This window comes from Mustelus asterias, chromosome 7, assembly GCF_964213995.1.
Source record: "Mustelus asterias chromosome 7, sMusAst1.hap1.1, whole genome shotgun sequence".
NCBI lineage: Eukaryota > Metazoa > Chordata > Chondrichthyes > Carcharhiniformes > Triakidae > Mustelus > Mustelus asterias.
In genome coordinates, this window is record NC_135807.1 from 2,275,187 (window position 1) to 2,297,428 (window position 22,242).

At 49.6% G+C, this 22,242-nt stretch overlaps 1 protein-coding gene across 2 annotated transcripts in view; it reads left to right on the forward strand.

Moving 5' to 3' along the window:
• abcb8 (ATP-binding cassette, sub-family B (MDR/TAP), member 8) overlaps positions 1 to 22,242 on the forward strand; it is a 102,042-nt gene that overhangs the window by 74,634 nt on the left and 5,166 nt on the right. For both annotated transcript variants that reach the window (XM_078215564.1, XM_078215565.1), the window contains 5 exons: positions 209 to 242; positions 5,867 to 6,003; positions 18,661 to 18,755; positions 19,278 to 19,411; positions 19,732 to 19,879. In XM_078215564.1, the coding sequence (XP_078071690.1) occupies positions 209 to 242; positions 5,867 to 6,003; positions 18,661 to 18,755; positions 19,278 to 19,411; positions 19,732 to 19,879 (548 nt within the window). The remainder of the gene's footprint in view (positions 1 to 208; positions 243 to 5,866; positions 6,004 to 18,660; positions 18,756 to 19,277; positions 19,412 to 19,731; positions 19,880 to 22,242) is intronic.

The following is a 22,242-nucleotide window of genomic DNA, read 5'->3' on the forward strand; positions in this document are numbered from 1 at the left end:
AACGTGACAGGAAGTGATAAGCAGAGCTGTGCTCCTGTCACCGCTCTGTGGAGGTATCGATGAGAGACCTCAATGTCCGCACCATGCCAGATCCATTAACTGTTGAGTGCTGGTGTTGGTATATCCAACATACTGGGAGAGTCTCTGCACTGATATCTGTATATTAGCTGATGTGCTCAAATAACTATTTCTTTCTCCATTGATGCAGGTCTTTGGCAAATATTTCCACCACCTTCGGACAGGTGAGTCCTTTTATACACGATGGCCACCTGCCCAATAAATTGATTCCACCAACTGCCCATTGTCAATACAACCAGATTCACAACATCCTCTCCCAATACTTCCACTATCCAGCATCTTTACCCCTGCCAGTGCCACCCTCCCACTCCCTAACCCTGCCAGTGCCACCTTCCCCACCCTCCCAGTGCCACCCTCCTACTCCCACCCTCCCAGTGCCACCATCTCCCACCCTCCCAGCATCACCCTCCCCCTCCTCACCCCTCCCAGCGCCACCCTCCCACTCCCTAACCCTGCCAGTGCCACCTTCCCCACCCTCCCAGTGCCACCCTCCTACTCCCACCCTCCCAGTGCCACCATCTCCCACCCTCCCAGCATCACCCTCCCCCTCCCCCACCCCTCCCAGCGCCATCCTCCCACTTCCCCACCCCTGCCAGTGCCACCCTCCCACTCCCCACCTCTGCCAGTGCCACTGTCCCACTCCCCACCCTCCCACGCCTCCCACTCCCCGCGCCTCCCACTACCCCATCCCTGCCAGCACCACCCTCCCACACCCCCATCCTCCCAGCACCACCCCCCCACCCGTGCCAGCACCACCCTGCCCCCACTCCCCTTTCCACCACACCTCCACCCTACACCAACATTTCCCTCCCAGACCGCGCCACCTGTGTGTCTCTGAACATGTCCTGGTGTGAGTGGGAATGTCCATGTTTGTGTGAGTTTGGTTTCAGTGTGTGTCGTGCGAACACCCTGACAGTGAACACCCTGACAGTGAACACCCTGACAGTGAACACCCTGACGGTGAACACCCTGACAGAGAACAGCCTGACGGTGAACACCCTGACAGAGAACAGCCTGACAGTGAACACCCTGACGGTGAACAGCCTGACGGTGAACACCCTGACAGAGAACAGCCTGACAGTGAACACCCTGACAGTGAACACCCTGACAGAGAACACCCTGACGGTGAACACCCTGACAGAGAACAGCCTGACAGTGAACACCCTGACGGTGAACAGCCTGACGGTGAACACCCTGACAGAGAACAGCCTGACGGTGAACAGCCTGACAGTGAACACCCTGACGGTGAACAGCCTGACGGTGAACACCCTGACAGTGAACACCCTGACGGTGAACAGCCTGACGGTGAACACCCTGACGGTGAACACGCTGACGGTGAACAGCCTGACGGTGAACACGCTGACGGTGAACAGCCTGACAGTGAACACCCTGACGGTGAACAGCCTGACGGTGAACACCCTGACGGTGAACACGCTGACGGTGAACAGCCTGACGGTGAACACGCTGACGGTGAACAGCCTGACGATGAACACGCTGACGGTGAACACCCTGACGGTGAACAGCCTGACGATGAACACGCTGACGGTGAACACCCTGACAGTGAACAGCCTGACAGTGAACACCCTGACGATGAACACCCTGACAGTGAACACCCTGACGATGAATACCCTGACGGTGAACAGCCTGACGATGAACACCCTGACGGTGAACAGCCTGACGGTGAACACCCTGACGGTGAACAGCCTGACGGTGAACACCCTGACAGAGAACAGCCTGACAGTGAACAGCCTGACAGTGAACAGCCTGACGATGAACACCCTGACGGTGAACAGCCTGACGGTGAACACCCTGACGGTGAACAGCCTGACGGTGAACAGCCTGACAGTGAACAGCCTGACGGTGAACACCCTGACGGTGAACAGCCTGACGATGAACACCCTGACGGTGAACAGCCTGACAGTGAACACCCTGACGGTGAACAGCCTGACGGTGAACAGCCTGACAGTGAACACCCTGACGGTGAACAGCCTGACGGTGAACAGCCTGACGGTGAACAGCCTGACAGTGAACACCCTGACAGTGAACAGCCTGACGGTGAACAGCCTGACGGTGAACAGCCTGACGGTGAACAGCCTGACGGTGAACAGCCTGACAGTGAACACCCTGACAGTGAACACCCTGACGGTGAACACCCTGACGGTGAACAGCCTGACGGTGAACAGCCTGACGGTGAACAGCCTGACGGTGAACACCCTGACAGTGAACAGCCTGACGGTGAACAGCCTGACGGTGAACAGCCTGACGGTGAACAGCCTGACGGTGAACACCCTGACAGTGAACAGCCTGACGGTGAACAGCCTGACGGTGAACAGCCTGACAGTGAACACCCTGACGGTGAACAGCCTGACAGTGAACACCCTGACGGTGAACAGCCTGACGGTGAACAGCCTGACGGTGAACACCCTGACGGTGAACAGCCTGACAGTGAACACCCTGACGGTGAACACCCTGACAGAGAACAGCCTGACAGTGAACACCCTGACGGTGAACACCCTGACGGTGAACACCCTGACGGTGAACACCCTGACGGTGAACACCCTGACGGTGAACAGCCTGACGGTGAACAGCCTGACGGTGAACACCCTGACGGTGAACAGCCTGACGGTGAACACCCTGACGGTGAACAGCCTGACGGTGAACAGCCTGACAGTGAACACCCTGACGGTGAACAGCCTGACGATGAACAGCCTGACGATGAACAGCCTGACAGTGAACACCCTGACGGTGAACACCCTGACGGTGAACAGCCTGACGATGAACACCCTGACGGTGAACACCCTGACGATGAACACCCTGACGGTGAACAGCCTGACGGTGAACAGCCTGACGGTGAACACCCTGACAGTGAACACCCTGACGATGAACACCCTGACGGTGAACAGCCTGACAGTGAACACCCTGACGGTGAACACCCTGACGGTGAACACCCTGACGATGAACACCCTGACGGTGAACAGCCTGACAGTGAACACCCTGACGGTGAACACCCTGACGGTGAACACCCTGACAGTGAACAGCCTGACAGTGAACAGCCTGACAGTGAACACCCTGACGGTGAACACCCTGACGGTGAACACCCTGACGGTGAACAGCCTGACAGTGAACACCCTGACGGTGAACACCCTGACGGTGAACAGCCTGACGGTGAACACCCTGACGGTGAACACCCTGACAGTGAACACCCTGACGGTGAACAGCCTGACGGTGAACACGCTGACGGTGAACAGCCTGACGGTGAACACGCTGACGGTGAACAGCCTGACAGTGAACACCCTGACGGTGAACAGCCTGACGGTGAACACCCTGACGGTGAACACGCTGACGGTGAACAGCCTGACGGTGAACACGCTGACGGTGAACAGCCTGACGATGAACACGCTGACGGTGAACACCCTGACGGTGAACAGCCTGACGATGAACACGCTGTCGGTGAACACCCTGACAGTGAACAGCCTGACAGTGAACACCCTGACGATGAACACCCTGACAGTGAACACCCTGACGATGAATACCCTGACGGTGAACAGCCTGACGATGAACACCCTGACGGTGAACAGCCTGACGGTGAACACCCTGACGGTGAACAGCCTGACGGTGAACACCCTGACAGAGAACAGCCTGACAGTGAACAGCCTGACAGTGAACAGCCTGACGATGAACACCCTGACGGTGAACAGCCTGACGGTGAACACCCTGACGGTGAACAGCCTGACGGTGAACAGCCTGACAGTGAACAGCCTGACGGTGAACACCCTGACGGTGAACACCCTGACGATGAACACCCTGACGGTGAACAGCCTGACAGTGAACACCCTGACGGTGAACAGCCTGACGGTGAACAGCCTGACAGTGAACACCCTGACGGTGAACAGCCTGACGGTGAACAGCCTGACGGTGAACAGCCTGACAGTGAACACCCTGACAGTGAACAGCCTGACGGTGAACAGCCTGACGGTGAACAGCCTGACGGTGAACAGCCTGACGGTGAACAGCCTGACAGTGAACACCCTGACAGTGAACAGCCTGACGGTGAACAGCCTGACGGTGAACAGCCTGACGGTGAACACCCTGACAGTGAACAGCCTGACGGTGAACAGCCTGACGGTGAACAGCCTGACGGTGAACAGCCTGACGGTGAACACCCTGACAGTGAACAGCCTGACGGTGAACAGCCTGACGGTGAACAGCCTGACAGTGAACACCCTGACGGTGAACAGCCTGACAGTGAACACCCTGACGGTGAACAGCCTGACGGTGAACAGCCTGACAGTGAACACCCTGACGGTGAACAGCCTGACGGTGAACACCCTGACGGTGAACAGCCTGACAGTGAACACCCTGACGGTGAACACCCTGACAGAGAACAGCCTGACAGTGAACACCCTGACGGTGAACACCCTGACGGTGAACACCCTGACGGTGAACACCCTGACGGTGAACAGCCTGACGGTGAACAGCCTGACGGTGAACACCCTGACGGTGAACAGCCTGACGGTGAACACCCTGACGGTGAACAGCCTGACGGTGAACAGCCTGACAGTGAACACCCTGACGGTGAACAGCCTGACGATGAACAGCCTGACGATGAACAGCCTGACAGTGAACACCCTGACGGTGAACACCCTGACGGTGAACAGCCTGACGATGAACACCCTGACGGTGAACACCCTGACGGTGAACACCCTGACGGTGAACAGCCTGACGGTGAACAGCCTGACAGTGAACACCCTGACGGTGAACAGCCTGACGATGAACAGCCTGACGATGAACAGCCTGACAGTGAACACCCTGACGGTGAACACCCTGACGGTGAACAGCCTGACGATGAACACCCTGACGGTGAACACCCTGACGATGAACACCCTGACGGTGAACAGCCTGACGGTGAACAGCCTGACGGTGAACACCCTGACAGTGAACACCCTGACGATGAACACCCTGACGGTGAACAGCCTGACAGTGAACACCCTGACGGTGAACACCCTGACGGTGAACACCCTGACGATGAACACCCTGACGGTGAACAGCCTGACAGTGAACACCCTGACGGTGAACACCCTGACGGTGAACACCCTGACAGTGAACAGCCTGACAGTGAACAGCCTGACAGTGAACACCCTGACGGTGAACACCCTGACGGTGAACACCCTGACGGTGAACAGCCTGACAGTGAACACCCTGACGGTGAACACCCTGACGGTGAACAGCCTGACGGTGAACACCCTGACGGTGAACACCCTGACGGTGAACAGCCTGACGGTGAACAGCCTGACGGTGAACAGCCTGACGGTGAACAGCCTGACAGTGAACACCCTGACGGTGAACACCCTGACGGTGAACACCCTGACGGTGAACAGCCTGACGGTGAACACCCTGACGGTGAACAGCCTGACGGTGAACAGCCTGACGGTGAACAGCCTGACGGTGAACAGCCTGACGGTGAACAGCCTGACGGTGAACAGCCTGACGGTGAACAGCCTGACGGTGAACAGCCTGACGGTGAACACCCTGACAGTGAACACCCTGACAGTGAACACCCTGACGGTGAACACCCTGACGGTGAACACCCTGACGGTGAACAGCCTGACGGTGAACAGCCTGACGGTGAACAGCCTGACGGTGAACAGCCTGACGGTGAACAGCCTGACAGTGAACAGCCTGACGGTGAACACCCTGACGGTGAACAGCCTGACGGTGAACAGCCTGATGGTGAACACCCTGACGGTGAACAGCCTGATGGTGAACACTGTCTCCTTCTCTTCACCAGGTTATCCGCGGGCTAACCGCTGGAAGCCGAGTGTTTGAGTTCATGATGCTGAGACCGACAATCCCAGTGAAAGGGGGCTTCCAGATCCCAGCGCACGCCATGTCCGGACTGGTGCAGTTCGACAAAATTATTTTCAGGTCTGTAAGAAGCAGGTGAATCCAATGAGCATTGTGGTGAGACATTGTGTCTCTGGGCTTGGGGCAGGGGGTAGATGCAGCCGTACACCCTCACTCCAACTACAAAGCAAATCCTTCCCTCATGTGGTTAATTTGTTTGTGGAAAATAAGATGTTATGTTGAACAGTCTGCCAGAGGCTCAGTAATGCTGCTCAGCATTGCCTGCTCACCACTGTTGGGAAGGTGGCAGGGTCATTGGAGATTGGGAGGTAGGGAGTTAGAATTTGGTGTTTGTACAATGCTCGGGGGGTGGGGGGAAGCATTGTGTGGTCCTGTTAAAAGGTGGTGCTTTTTCTGTGCTTAGAAATTTAAACTGCAAGTACACAGAGAACCCAGACTGAAACATTAGTATCGAAAGGCCAAGCAGCAGCTTTTACCAAGACAAAAGGCTTTTGAATTTTTTGAATTTAGCCAATCAATTTGAATCAGGCACTTAGATACCAAAAACCTATTAAATTTAAGTCGGATGGTTTTGACAACCTCGGACCAATCCTATTGTGGGAAATATTGATATGTCATCACGGGTATAAAAGAAGGGGGCAGTGGGACAAAAAGGGAGAGCAACTGCCACCTGCCCCAGCTCACAGCTCTCAGCTCTCTCTCGATAATCGCTGGCTCTTATAGCTTCACCTCTGTCTTAGAGAAAGCACCATCGAGATAACAAAGGTACCAAAGAAGAAAGAAGTTCCAGACAGAAGAATCAACAGAGAAGGCCCAGAATATTCCGGATGACACAAAACCTGGTTGTAATTTAGAGAGTGACTAAATTCTATTTTTGTTAATGAGTGGGAATTGTATTTATTGGAGCGCAGCATTCCATTAGAATCTTGTGTATTCAGAAACAGTTCATAGAAGGGATTTATTCGGTTTGTTAATAGTTTAGTTAATTTGCTCACTGTTAGTTAGATAAATATATTGTTACGTGTTTTTAGAGAGAATGTCAGCGATTTATTTTGTATTTAACCACTAGGAGTTGCTGAAGAGCAGGTCACACCACTTCACACACACTTCTTACAGATTATAGGGCGAGGTTCTCCACTTTGGGTGTTTCAGTGTTAGTTCTCAGCGGGGGGGGGGAATCAACCTCCGCTTTATGACATCACCTTACCTGAAGCCAAGCTGTCACAGGTGCACTGTGGGAGTTAAGAAGCAACATTCAGCTGTACAGTGACATGAACGGGAAACTACTGAAACAGTAACGTCGGCTTCTAATTGGAGAGTGACAGTTAACACAAGACAGTCAGTGTGGACATTCTGCACAGAATACAGCTCCCTCTACACTGTCCCCATAAAACACTCCCAGGACAGGTACAGCACAGGGTTAGATAGAGTAAAGCTCCCTCTACATTGTCCCCATCAAACACTCCCAGGACAGGTACAACATGGGGTTAGATACAGAGTAAAGCTCCCTCTACACTGTCCCCATCAAACACTCCCAGAACAGGTACAGCACGGGGTTAGATACAGAGTAAAACTCCCTCTACACTGTCCCCATCAAACACTCCCAGGACAGGTACAGCACAGGGTTAGATAGAGTAAAGCTCTCTCTACACTGTCCCCATCAAACACTCCCAGGACAGGTACAGCACAGGGTTAGATAGAGTAAAGCTCTCTCTACACTGTCCCCATAAAACACTCCCAGGACAGGTACAGCACAGGGTTAGATACAGAGTAAAGCTCCCTCTACACTGTCCCCATAAAACACTCCCAGGACAGGGTACAGCACAGGGTTAGATACCGAGTAAAACTCCCTCTATACTGTCCCCATCAAACACTCCCAGGACAGGTACAGCACAGAGTTAGATAGAGTAAAGCTCTCTCTACACTGTCCCCATCAAACACTCCCAGGACAGGTACAGCACAGGGTTAGATACAAAGTAAAGCTCCCTCGACATTGTCCCCATCAAACACTCCCAGGACAGGTACAGCACAGGGTTAGATACAGAGTAAAGCTCTCTCTACACTGTCCCCATCCAACACGCCCGGGACAGGTACAGCACAGGGTTAGATAGAGTAAAGCTCTCTCTACACCAGTGGTGGTCTACATGTGGCCCATCAAGGTTCTGAGTGTGGCCCACAAGACATTTTGTTGACCATTGTCCATGGACAGGGTTGCCACGTTCCACTGATTTCTGTAGTTTTGTTTCCCTATTGGTACGACAGAAGCGATACACACATAAAGGTGAGTGAAGTGAAGTACGTGCTGATTGCTCACAACATTGACTGTGAGAGCCATGCTCCCCCTGAGTCCAAAAATGTAAATAGTTCCTTGGTTTTTACTGTTTGAAGTTGGTGACAGTTCTATTAATATATAAATAATGAAGCATTTTCTACAACTCATTATGAATTATTCAGCATGTATTAAATATATTTAATCTTATTCATGGGGTCGCAGTTAGAGAACGATCCTGATTTCAATCTTGCAGCCCACTGAGATAGAACATAGAACAGTACAGCACAGAACAGGCCCTTCGGCCCACGATGTTGTGCCGAGCTTTATCTGAAACCAAGATCAAGCTATCCCACTCCCTATCATCCTGGTGTGCTCCATGTGCCTATCCAATAACCGCTTAAATGTTTCTAAAGTGTCTGACTCCACTATCACTGCAGGCAGTCCATTCCACACCCCAACCACTCTCTGCGTAAAGAACCTACCTCTGATATCCGTCCTGTATCTCCCACCACGAACCCTATAGTTATGCCCCCTTGTAATAGCTCCATCCACCCGAGGAAATAGTCTTTGAACGTTCACTCTATCTATCCCCTTCATCATTTTATACACCTCTATTAAGTCTCCCCTCAGCCTCCTCCGCTCCAGAGAGAACAGCCCTAGCTCCCTCAACCTTTCCTCATAAGACCGACACTCCAAACCAGGCAGCATCCTGGTAAATCTCCTCTGCACTCCTTCCAGCGCTTCCACATCCTTCCTATAGTGAGGTGACCAGAACTGCACACAATATTCCAAATGTGGTCTCACCAAGGTCCTGTGCAGTTGCAGCATAACCCCACGGCTCTTAAACTCCAACCCCCTGTTAATAAAAGCTAACACACTATAGGCCTTCTTCACAGCTCTATCCACTTGACTGGCAACCTTTAGAGATCTGTGGATATGGACCCCAAGATCTCTCTGTTCCTCCACAGTCTTCAGAACCCTACCTTTGACCCTGTAATCCACATTTAAATTTGTCCTACCAAAATGAATCACCTCACATTTATCAGGGTTAAACTCCATTTGCCATTTTTCAGCCCAGCTTTGCATCCTATCTATGTCTCTTTGCAGCCTACAACAGCCCTCCACCTCATCCACTACTCCACCAATCTTGGTGTCATCAGCAAATTTACTGATCCACCCTTCAGCCCCCTCCTCTAAGTCATTAATAAAAATCACAAAGAGCAGAGGACCAAGCACTGATCCCTGCGGCACACCGCTAGCAACCTGCCTCCAATCCGAAAATTTTCCATCGACCACCACCCTCTGTCTTCGGTCAGACAGCCAGTTACCTATCCAATCGGCCAACTTTCCCTCTATCCCACACCTCCTCACTTTCATCATAAGCCGACCATGGGGGACCTTATCAAACGCCTTACTAAAATCCATGTATATGACATCAACTGCCCTACCTTCATCAACACACTTAGTTACCTCCTCAAAAAATTCTATCAAATTTGTGAGGCACGACTTGCCCTTCACGAATCCGTGCTGACTATCTCGGATTAATCCGCATCTTTCTAAATGGTCGTAAATCCCATCCCTAAGGACCCTTTCCATCAATTTACCAACCACCGAAGTAAGACTAACCGGTCTATAATTACCAGGGTCATTTCTATTCCCTTTCTTAAACAGAGGAACAACATTCGCCATTCCCCAGTCCTCTGGCACCATCCCCGTGGACAGCGAGGACCCAAAGATCAACGCCAAAGGCTCTGCAATCTCATCCCTTGCCTCCCAAAGAATCCTAGGATACATTTCATCAGGCCCAGGGGACTTATCAACCTTCAGTTTATTCAAAACTGCCAAGACATCCTCCCTCCGAACATCTATTTCCTCCAGCCTATTAGCCTGTAACACCTTCTCTTCCTCAAAAACATGGCCCCTCTCCTTGGTGAACACTGAAGAAAAGTATTCATTCATCACCTCGCCTATCTCTACTGACTCCATACACAAGTTCCCACTACTGTCCTTGACCGGCCCTAACCTCACCCTGGTCATTCTTTTATTCCTCACATAAGAGTAAAAAGCCTCGGGGTTTTCCTTGATCCGACCCGCCAAGGACTTCTCATGTCCCCTCCTAGCTCTCCTAAGCCCCTTTTTCAGCTCATTCCTTGCTAACTTGTAACCCTCAATCAAGCCATCTGAACCTTGTTTCCTCATCCCTACATAAGCTTCCCTCTTCCTTTTCACAAGACATTCCACCTCTTTTGTGAACCATGGTTCCCTCACTCGGCCATTTCCTCCCTGCCTGACAGGAACATACCTATCAAGGACATCCAGTATTTGTTCCTTGAAAAAATTCCACTTTTCATTAGTTCCTTTCTCTGACAGTTTCTGTTCCCAACTTATGCCCCCTAATTCTTGCCTAATCGCATCATAATTACCCCTCCCCCAATTGTAAACCTTGCCCTGCTGTACGGCCCTATCCCTCTCCATTGCAATAACAAAAGACACCGAATTGTGGTCACTATCTCCAAATTGCTCTCCCACAACCAAATCTAACACTTGGCCCGGTTCATTTCCCAGTACCAAATCCAATGTGGCCTCACCTCTAGTCGGCCCATCCACATATTGTGTCAGGAAACCCTCCCGCACACACTGCACAAAAACTGCCCCATCCAAACTATTTGACCTACAAAGGTTCCAATCAATATTTGGAAAGTTAAAGTCCCCCATGACAACTACCCTGTGACCCCCACACATATCCATAATCCAGTGTTCCTCTGGGAGCGGACCTGCGGGGTGGAGACTGTGAGCGGTGAGAGAGAGAGCGCGGACTGTGAGTAAATTCTGGGGTTTTTTTTGTCTAATTTTCGGGAGGTTTTTTGTAATTAACGGAAACCGGAAGGCCGCATCGCGAAGCCTGCCGGTAGCTGTAGTTTTTTTTTTTCTCTCGGGCCCCTAGCCCTATAAATTGGTGCAGAGGAGATACCCGATCCTCTACACTGGTAGAGGATCCCACCCTTCCATCCTCCTCTAACCTAATTATAAGTGTGAGAAGTTTTTTGTTTTCTTTTTTTCTTGCTGGTAATGGCTTCAGGGATGGCAGTTCAGGCAGTATGCTGCATCTCCTGTGGGATGTATGTGGTGAGGAAATCCAGTAGTGTTTCAGGAGATTTTAGTTGTAAGAAGTGCATTAGATTGCAGCTTCTGGAGGAGCGTGTAAAGGAGATGGAGGGGGAGTTAGAGGAACTCCGCATAATTCGGGAGGCGGAGGTGGAAGTTGATAGGAGTTATAGAGAAATAGTAACTCCTAGAAATGAGGCTTGGGTCAATGCCAGGAGGAGGGGTAAGAAGCAATCGGGAAGACAATCCCCTGGGGCGGTTCCCCTCCATAATAGGTTTTCGGTGCTGGAGGCTACAGTTGAGGAGGAATCAACTGAGCATAGAGAGCAGATCTCTGGGGGTGAGCCGAGTGAGAAAGCTCAGGTGGTTAGGGGCTGTAAAAGACTGGGCCTTGTGATTGGGGACTCCACAATTAAGGGGACAGATAGGAGGGTCGGAACTAAAGGTAGGGACTCAGGGTTGGTGTGTTGCCTACCAGGGGCTGGGGTCCGGGATGTGTCTGACAGGGTATTCAGGACTCTTAGGGGGGAGGGAGATAAACCACAAGTTATTGTACATGTGGGGACACACGACATAGGGAGGATAGGGGAAGGGGATATTAGGCTGGGATTTATGGAGTTGGGGTGGAAACTAAAGGCCAAGACTGACAGAGTGGTTATCTCTGGACTCTTGCCTGTACCACGGGATAGTTTAGAGAGGAATAGGGAGAGGGAAGGTTTGAATTCATGGCTGAGGGGATGGTGCAGGAGGGAGGGGTTCAGGTACTTAAGCAATTGGGGCTCGTACTGGGGAAGGTGTGACCTCTATGAGAAGGATGGTCTACACCTTAATCAGAAGGGGACCAATATCCTGGGGGGTAAATTTGCTAAGGCCATGCAGGGAGGTTTAAACTGATTCGGGGGGGGGGAGGGATCCTGAGTAGTGGGGCTGAAAGTGAGGGATGCATGGATGGGGACTGCAATGCACGGCATTGCAGAGGTGGGGTGGAGCAGGGTTTGAAATGTGTATACTTCAATGCCAGGAGTATTCGCAATAAAGTGGGTGAACTTGCAGCGTGGATCAGTACCTGGGACTTCGATGTTGTGGCTATTTCAGAGACATGGATAGAGCAGGGGCAGGAATGGATGCTGCAGGTCCCGGGGTTCAAATGTTTTAGTCGAAGTAGGGAAGGAGGTAGAAGAGGGGGAGGGGTAGCATTATTGGTCAGAGATTGTATCACAGTGTCAGAGAGGAGGTTTGATGAGGACTTATCTGTTGAGGTAGTATGGGCGGAGATTAGAAATAGGAGAGGAGAGGTCACCCTGTTGGGAGTCTTTTATAGACCTCCTAAAAGTTCTAGAGAGGTTGAGGAAAGGATTGCGGAGTCAATCCTGCTTAGGAGTGAAAGTAATAGGGCAATTGTTATGGGGGATTTTAACTTGACTAATATTGACTGGAATTGTTATAGCTCTAGCTCGTTAGAGGGGTCAGTTTTTGTTCAAAGCGTGCAGGAAGGTTTTTTGACTCAGTATGTAGACAGGCCAACTAGAGGTGAGGCTATATTGGATCTGGTGCTGGGAAATGAGCCAGACCAGGTGCTAGACTTGGAAGTTGGTGTGCATTTTGGTGATAGTGACCACAATTCGGTTACGTTCACCTTAGTGATGGAAAGGGATAGGCATGAACCTCGGGCCAGTGGTTTTAGCTGGGGGAAGGGTAATTATGAGGCTATTAGGAGAGAATTAGGAAACATAGGTTGGACTAGGAGATTACAGGGACTGGGAACGTCCGACATGTGGAGTTTTTTCAAGGAGCAGCTACTGCGAGTCTGTGATAGGTATGTCCCTGTCAGGCAAGGAGGAATTGGTAGGGCTAGGGAACCGTGGTGCACCAAAAAAGTTTCTTTGTTGGTTAAAAAGAAAAAGGAGGCTTATGTTCGGATGAGACGTGAGCACTCGGGTAGTGCACTAGAAAGCTTTAGATTGGCTAAGAGGGAGTTGAAGAGCGAGCTTAGAAGGGCTAAAAGGGGACATGAGAAGACTTTGGCGGATAGGGTTAAAGAGAATCCTAAGGCGTTCTATAGGTATGTCAAGAACAGAAGGTTGGTTAGGGCAAGTTTAGGGCCAGTTATAGATGGCAGAGGGAAGTTATGTGTGGAACCGGAGGAGATTGGTGAAGCATTGAACCAATATTTCTCTTCGGTGTTCACGCAAGGGGACATGAATATAGCTGAGGAGGACACTGGGTTGCAGGGGAGTAGAATAGACAGTATTACAGTTGACAAGGAGGATGTGCAGGATATTCTGGAGGGTCTGAAAATAGATAAATCCCCTGGTCCGGATGGGATTTATCCAAGGATTCTCTGGGAGGCAAGAGAAGTGATTGCAGAGCCTCTGGCTCTGATCTTCAGGTCGTCGTTGGCCTCTGGTATAGTACCAGAAGATTGGAGGTTAGCGAATGTTGTCCCATTGTTTAAGAAGGGGAACAGAGACTTCCCCGGGAATTATAGACCGGTGAGTCTCACTTCTGTTGTCGGCAAGATGTTGGAAAAAATTATAAGGGATAGGATTTATAGTTATTTGGAGAGTAATGAATTGATAGGTGATAGTCAGCATGGTTTTGTGGCAGGTAGGTCGTGCCTTACTAACCTTATTGAGTTTTTTGAGAAAGTGACCAAGGAGGTGGATGGGGGCAAGGCAGTGGACGTGGTATATATGGATTTTAGTAAGGCGTTTGATAAGGTTCACCATGGTAGGCTTCTGCAGAAAATGCAGATGTATGGGATTGGGGGTGATCTAGGAAATTGGATCAGGAATTGGCTAGCGGATAGGAAACAGAGGGTGGTGGTTGATAGTAAATATTCATCATGGAGTGCGGTTACAAGTGGTGTACCTCAGGGATCTGTTTTGGGGCCACTGCTGTTTGTAATATTTATTAATGATCTGGATGAGGGTATAGTTGGGTGGATTAGCAAATTTGCTGATGACACCAAAGTCGGTGGTGTGGTAGACAGTGAGGAAGGGTGTCGTAGTTTGCAGGAAGACTTAGACAGGTTGCAAAGTTGGGCCGAGAGGTGGCGGATGGAGTTTAATGCAGAGAAGTGTGAGGTAATTCACTTTGGTAGGAATAACAGATGTGTTGAGTATAGGGCTAACGGGAGGACTTTGAATAGTGTGGAGGAGCAGAGGGATCTAGGTGTATGTGTGCATAGATCCCTGAAAGTTGGGAATCAAGTAGATAAGGTTGTTAAGAAGGCATATGGTGTCTTGGCGTTTATTGGTAGGGGGATTGAATTTAGGAGTCGTAGCGTTATGTTGCAACTGTACACAACTCTGGTGCGGCCGCACTTGGAGTACTGTGTGCAGTTCTGGTCCCCACATTACAGGAAGGATGTGGAGGCTTTGGAGAGGGTGCAGAGGAGGTTTACCAGGATGTTGCCTGGTATGGAGGGGAGATCCTATGAGGAGAGGCTGAGGGATTTGGGATTGTTTTCGCTGGAAAGGCGGCGGCTAAGAGGGGATCTTATTGAAACATATAAGATGATTAGAGGTTTAGATAGGGTGGATAGTGATAGCCTTTTTCCTCTGATGGAGAAATCCAGCACGAGGGGGCATGGCTTTAAATTGAGGGGGGGTAGTTATAGAACCGATGTCAGGGGTAGGTTCTTTACCCAGAGGGTGGTGAGGGATTGGAATGCCCTGCCAGCATCAGTTGTAAATGCGCCTAGTTTGGGGGCGTTTAAGAGATCCGTAGATAGGTTCATGGACGAAAAGAAATTGGTTTAGGTTGGAGGGTCACAGTTTTTTTTTTAACTGGTCGGTGCAACATCGTGGGCCGAAGGGCCTGTTCTGCGCTGTAATGTTCTATGTTCTATGTTCTATCTGCTTAGCAATTTCTTCCTCCACATCTCTATTACTATTTGGGGGCCTATAGTAAACTCCTAGCAACGTGACCGCTCCTTTCCTATTTCTAACTTCAGCCCATATTACCTCAGTGTGCAGATCCCCCACGAAGTGCCTTTCCGCAGCCGTTAAACTATCCTTGATTAACAATGCCACTCCTCCACCTCTTTTACCAGCTTCCCTACACTTAGTGAAACATCTATACCCCGGAACGTCCAACAACCATTCCTGTCCTTGTTCTACCCACGTCTCCGTAATGGCCACAACATCGTAGTCCCAAGTACCAATCCACGCCCCAAGTTCATCTACCTTGTTCCGGATGCTCCTTGCATTGAAGTAGACACACTTCAACCCACCTTCCTGTCTACCAGTACCCACCCTTGACCCTGATACCTTCCCCAATACCTCACCACCCTCACTGACTTCTGGACTACAACTCCCTTTCCCACTCCCCTGACAAATTAGTTTAAACCCCCCTGAAGAGCCGTAACAAATTTCCCTCCGAGGATATTGGTGCCCCTCTGGTTCAGGTGCACCCCGTCCTGTTTGTACAGGTCCCACCTTCCCCAGAACGTGTTCCAATTATCCATGTATCTGAAACCCTCCCTCCTACACCATCCCTGCAACCACATATTTAACTGCACTCTCTCCCTGTTCCTCAACTCGCTATCACGTGGTACCGGCAACGTACCAGAGATGACCACATGTTTCGTCTTGGCTCTCAGCTTCCAGCCCAGCTCCAGAAATTCCTGCTTTAAATCCCCGTCCCTTCTCTTACCTATGTCATTGGTACCAATGTGCACCACGACTTGTGACTGTTTCCCCTCCCCCTTCAGAATCTGGAAAACACGGTCTGAGACATCACGGACCTTGGCATCCGGTAGGCAACATACCATCCGTGAGTCTCTTTTGCTGCCACAGAACCTCCTATCTATCCCTCTAACTAACGAGTCCCCAATAACTATCGCCCTCCCGCTCTCCCCCTTTCCCTCCCGAGCCACAGAGACGGACACAGTGCTGGAGATCCTCTCACTGCGGCTCCCCACTGGTATGTCATCCCCCTCAACCGTATCCAAAGCGGAATACTTGTTGCTAAGGGGAACGACCACCGGGGATCCCTGCACGGACTGCTTCCTCCCAGCCCCTCTCACCGTCACCCATCTGTTTTCAATCCTCGGAGTAACTGTATTCCTAAAGCTTGTGTCTATGGCCATCTCTGCGTCCCTGATGATCCTAAGTTCCTCCAACTCCAGCTCCAGTTCCCTAACACGGTTTTGGAGGAGCTGCAGATGGGTGCACTTCCCACAGGTGTAATCAGTAGGGACACTGTCGTCGTCCCTCACCTCAAACATAGTGCAAGAGGAACATAGCACTGCCTGCACACCCATCCCCTCTAGATACCTTGCCAGTACCAGGTAGAAAGTGCAAAAATGAATTCAACTCACCCCTACTCGCCCTTTCAGCCTAAGCCCTGTGAGCCAAAGTCTTATAGCTCACACTCTGCTTCCCACACACTCAAGCCCTGTGAGCCAAAGTCTTATAGCTCACACTCTGCTTCCCACACACTCAAGCCCTGTGAGCCAAAGTCTTATAGCTCACGCTCTGCTTCCCACACACTCAAGCCCTGTGAGCCAAAGTCTTATAGCTCACACTCTGCTTCCCACACACTCCGCTGCCCGCTGTATACTGCAGCCTACCTTTTATACTTCACGCGCTTAAAAAACCCTTCCCAGACTCCTTTGCTGCCCACTTCTAGTTTTCACTTTAAACTTGAAAAACTGCTGTTAAAGTAAAGGCCAAAAAAATACACACACTGGCTGACTAATTAAATAAATAAACAATTCAATTAATCCAATTAATCTCTTACCAGCACTGCTGCTTTCAAACACCCCTCTCAGCTTGCTCCAGTGGATCAATGAGGGGGAACCTCCCAGGTAACTGACTTTTAAAGTTAAAATAAAAACCCTTCCCAGACTCCTTTGCTGCCCACTTCTAGTTTTCACTTTAAACTTGAAAAACTGCTGTTAAAGTAAAGGCCAAAAAAATACACACACTGGCTGACTAATTAAATAAATAAACAATTCAATTAATCCAATTAATCTCTTACCAGCACTGCTGCTTTCAAACACCCCTCTCAGCTTGCTCCAGTGGATCAATGAGGGGGAACCTCCCAGGTAACTGACTTTTAAAGTTAAAATAAAAACCCTTCCCAGACTCCTTTGCTGCCCACTTCTAGTTTTCACTTTAAACTTGAAAAACTGCTGTTAAAGTAAAGGCCAAAAAAATACACACACTAGCTGACTAATTAAATAAATAAACAATTCAATTAATCCAATTAATCTCTTACCAGCACTGCTGCTTTCAAACACCCCTCTCAGCTTGCTCCAGTGGATCGATGAAGGAGAGCCACTCATGCGACCCACTCACTAGGCCAGGTTGCCCATCACTGCTCCACACTGTCCCCATCAAACACTCCCAGGGCAGCTGCTCCAACCACTAGTGCTCTGCCACCAATCCCCCATCTCTTCCTGTACTATTTTTCATTCCAAAGTTAACCGTTTCAAGCCCTGATCTCTGTCAGATTGCTACTTTGTTCCACATTTATGGCAGTTTATGTAAAGATGTAAAGAAGTAAATACATTGAAAGCAGTTCAGAGACGGTTTAATAGACTAATACCTGGAATGGGCAGGTTGGGGTGGCACGGTGGCACAGTGGTTAGCACCGTTACCTCACAACGCCAGGCACCCAGGTTCGATTCCCAGCTTGGGTCACTGTCTGTGTGTGGAGTTTGCACGTTCTTCCTGTGTCCGTGGGTTTCCTCCGGGCGCTCCGGTTTCCTCCCACAGTCCAAAGATGTGCGGGTTAGGTGGATTGGCCATGCTAAATTCTCCCTCAGTGTGCCTGAATAGGTGCCGGAGTGTGGCGACTGGGGGATTTTCACAGTAATATCATTGCAGTGTTAATGTAAACCAACTTGTGACAAATAAGTAAACTTTAACTTTACTCTTATGAGGAAAGGTTGGACAAGATAGACTTGTATTCATTGGAGTTTTGAAGAGTAAGAGGCTATTTGATTTAAATATACAAGGCCCTGAGGGATCTTGACAGGGTGGATGTGGAGAGGATGTTTCCTCTTTTGGGAGGAACAGGAACTCGGAGTCACTGTTTAAAAATAAGGGGTTGTCCATTTGAAATGGAGATGAGGCAAAGTTTTCTTTCTCTCAGAGGGTTGTGTGTCTTTGGAACTCTTTGAACATTTTTAAAACAGAGCTGGATAGATTGTTGGTAAGTAAGTGGATGAGAGGTTATTGGCGATGGGTGGGATGCCGGCTTGAGGTCATGGGACTCCATCCCAAATTTGTTACCTCAGAGGTAAGAGTGCTTTCCACTCAGTTATGAACAACAGTTACATGGCCCTTTTGTAAAATAAATCCAACCATTTATCTTTCTTTCTTTAGCTACCCCACCAGACCTGGTCAGGTGGTGCTGCACAACTTCAGTCTCACACTACCAGCCTCTAAAATGGTGGCAGTTGTAGGACAATCTGGGACAGGTGAGTACAGTTTGATGTCTCTCTGATACCAGTGTGTGTGGGCCAGTTTGATGGGTGTCTCACAGTGATATACATAGGACAGTAGGAGCCAGTTGAAGGAGAAGAGTTACATGAAGATTTAAAAAGTCAGACAGGAAAAGACTGGTTGGTTGGCCTGCCCTGTATAGTTGTGATATTTTATATTTATCACCAGCAGCTATGTAATACGAATTTGGAGCAGGACTAACCCTCCCAAGGCTGCTCCGCCATCAATGAGGTCTTGAACTCCTTGCTGAGGTGAAAGAATGGATAAAAAGCAGTCTAGGCCAATAAAATGTGGGAAGTTTTCTTGAAATACTTCCCGGCAATTGAAACTAGACCAGGAGGTTAGATTGGCCAAGACGTGTATTACTGGCTCCTCTGGCATAATATGAGATAGGAATGGGTGTATCTCTTCTCTGAATGTGTGCAGTGATCATGTGGAGGAGGATGGGAGATCTGCTTTTAAACTGTTTCCTGACGTGTGACTAAAATGATTTGAAGGCAAGTCGACAATAGCATCCCTGCTGGAAAGGTTCTATGACCCAGACAGCGGAGTTATCTCCTTAGATGGATACGACATTAGGACCTTGGATCCACAATGGCTGCGCAGTCACGTTATTGGATACATTAGCCAGGTTAGTACTTCCCCATTACTCCCTGTACTCCTTCTTCTCTCCTCTGCACCAACCTCCTTCCTCCCCCAGCTCTCCTCTACTCCCTCTTTCCTCCTTCCCACCTCTTCTCTCACCTTTACGTTTCCCTCCCTTGATGTAACTCTCTGCTCTTCCCATCAGCCTCTCCTCTCTATCTGTTCCCGAGGTGATGTGTTTGTAGCGGAGTTTCTGTACCTGTATCTCCTGCCGCAGTTAATGTTCAGAGTCCCACTCCAAGGTGGGGCCGTTGTTCATGTTTGCCATGAGGTTGATGCCCCCTCAGTCATGTCTGTCAATTGCAGGAACCTGTGCTTTTTGGTACTACCATCAAGGAGAATATTCGATTTGGAAAGCCAGATGCCTCGGATGAGGAGATTTACGAGGCAGCCCGACAGGCAAATGCAGATGGCTTCATCCAGTCCTTTCCAAATGGATACATGACCATTGTGGGTATGTCTGGTGGTGCATCTTAAACATGCTGCGGACGGTTCACCCACATAAAAAACAAAAGCAAAGAATACACCTCAAATCATCAAACACACAAAGAGAACACACTTCCTGTAGTAACTTGACACCACAAGGTAATTGAATGCATTGTTTAAAAAGTGATCTTTACATAAATCAGGAACAAAGTTTAATAGTAACTCAGCAGAACAGTAATAACTATGAAAACAGGAGCACTAGTAAAACAGATCTTACTTCTAGAACACCATAACGCAGACTGAAAGGCCTGCCAAAACCCGCACATGCTCAGAACCCTGAAGTGATGCCAGTAAACATTTACATTGGAGAAAAGGTTTATTTGAACACTTTGTACTCAAATGACATTCTGTCACAACTTCAAATCATGAAACACGCATGCAAGCGCACACATGGGGTACACATCTCATCCAATCAGAGTCTTACGGTGCGGAAGAGGCCTTTTGGCCCATCGAGTCTACACCGACAAAACTGCACTAAATCTACACTAATTCCAATTTCCAGCACTTGGCCCATAGCCGAGAATGTTATGACATTTCAAGTGTTCATCCACATACCTTTTTAAGGTTGTGAGGTTTCCCGCCTCTACCACCCTCCCAGGCAGCGCATTTCAGACTCCCATTGCCTTCTGGGTGAAAATATCTTTCCTCAAATTCCCTCTAAACCTCCTGTCCCTCACCTTCAAATTTTGCCCCCTCATTATTAACCCTTCACCTAAGGGGAACAGCTGCTTCCTATCCACCCCTCACAATCTTATACACCTCAATCAGGTACCCCCTCTGCTCTAGAGAAAACAATCCAAGCCTATCCAGTCTATCCTTATAGCTCAAATGTTCCATCCCAGGCAACACCCTGGTGAATCTCCTCTGTACCCCTTCCAGTGCAATCACATCCTTCCTATAGTGAGGCGACCAGAACTGCACACAGTACTCCAGCTGTGGCCTCATCAAAGTTTTGAACAGCTACAACATAACCTCCCTACTCTTATAATCTGTGCCATGACTGATAAAGACAAGTGTCCTGTATGCCTTCTTAACTATCCTATTAACCTGTCTGGCCACCTTCAGGGATTTGTGGACACCTCAAATCATCTCACACGTGCATATGTATCTATATTATACACATACACACACACAGTGTCTCTCTCTTTCTCTCTCAAACCCAGACACACACACACACATACACACACACTCTCTCTCTCAAACCCACACACACATACACACACTCTCTCTCTCTCAAACCCACACACACACACACACACACACACACATAGAATCCCTCGCATACGCAGTCTTGATTTAAACATGGACAAAAGAGCTGGATTCCTGAGGTGAGGTGAGAATGACTGACACTGATATCAAGGCAGCATTCGACCAAGTGTGGCATCAAGGAGCACAAGCAAAACTGGAGTTATGGGTTTTGAGGGAAAGCTCTCCACTGGTTGGAATTATACCTGGTACATAGGAAGATGGTTGTGATGGTTGGAGGTCAGTCATCTCAGCTCCAGGACATCTCTGCAGGAGTCCCTCTGTAGTGTCCTCGGCCCAACAATCTTCAGCTGCTTCATCAATCACCTTCCTTCCGTCTTAAGGTCAGAGTGGCGATGTGCAATGTTCATCCCCATTTTCATCTGAAGCAGTCCATATTCGAATGCAGCAAGACCTGGACAATATCCAGGCTTGGCCTGACAAGTGACAAGTCACATTTTCGCCACACAAGTGCCAGGCAATGACCATCACCAACAAAAGAGAATCTAACCATCACCCCTTGACACTCAATGGCATTACCATCACTGAATCCCCCACTATCAACATCCTGGGAGTTACCATTGACCAGACACTGAACTGGACCAGCCATATAAATACTGTAGCTACTAGAGCAGGTCAGAGGCTGGGAATCCTGTGGCAAGTAACTCACTTCCTGACTCTACAAAGCCTGCTCATCATTTATAAGGCACAAGTCAGGAGTATGATGGAATACTTTCAACATTCCTGGATGAGTACAGCTCTAACAACGCTCAAGAAACTTGACATGTTGCAGGACAAAGCAGCCCCTTGATTGGCAGCACATCCACAAACATTTATTGCCCCCTGCATCACTGAAGAAGAGTGATAGCAATGCATATCATGTGCAAGATGCACTGCAGCAACTCACTAAGGCTACTTAGGCAAGTGCCTTCCAAACCTGCGCCCTCTACCACCTAGCAGGGCAAGGGAGCAAATACCTGGGAACACCACCACCTGGAAGTTCTCCTCTGAGCCACTCACCATCCTGATTTGGAAATCTATCACTATTCCTTCACTGTCACTGAGTCAAAATCCAAACAGCACTGT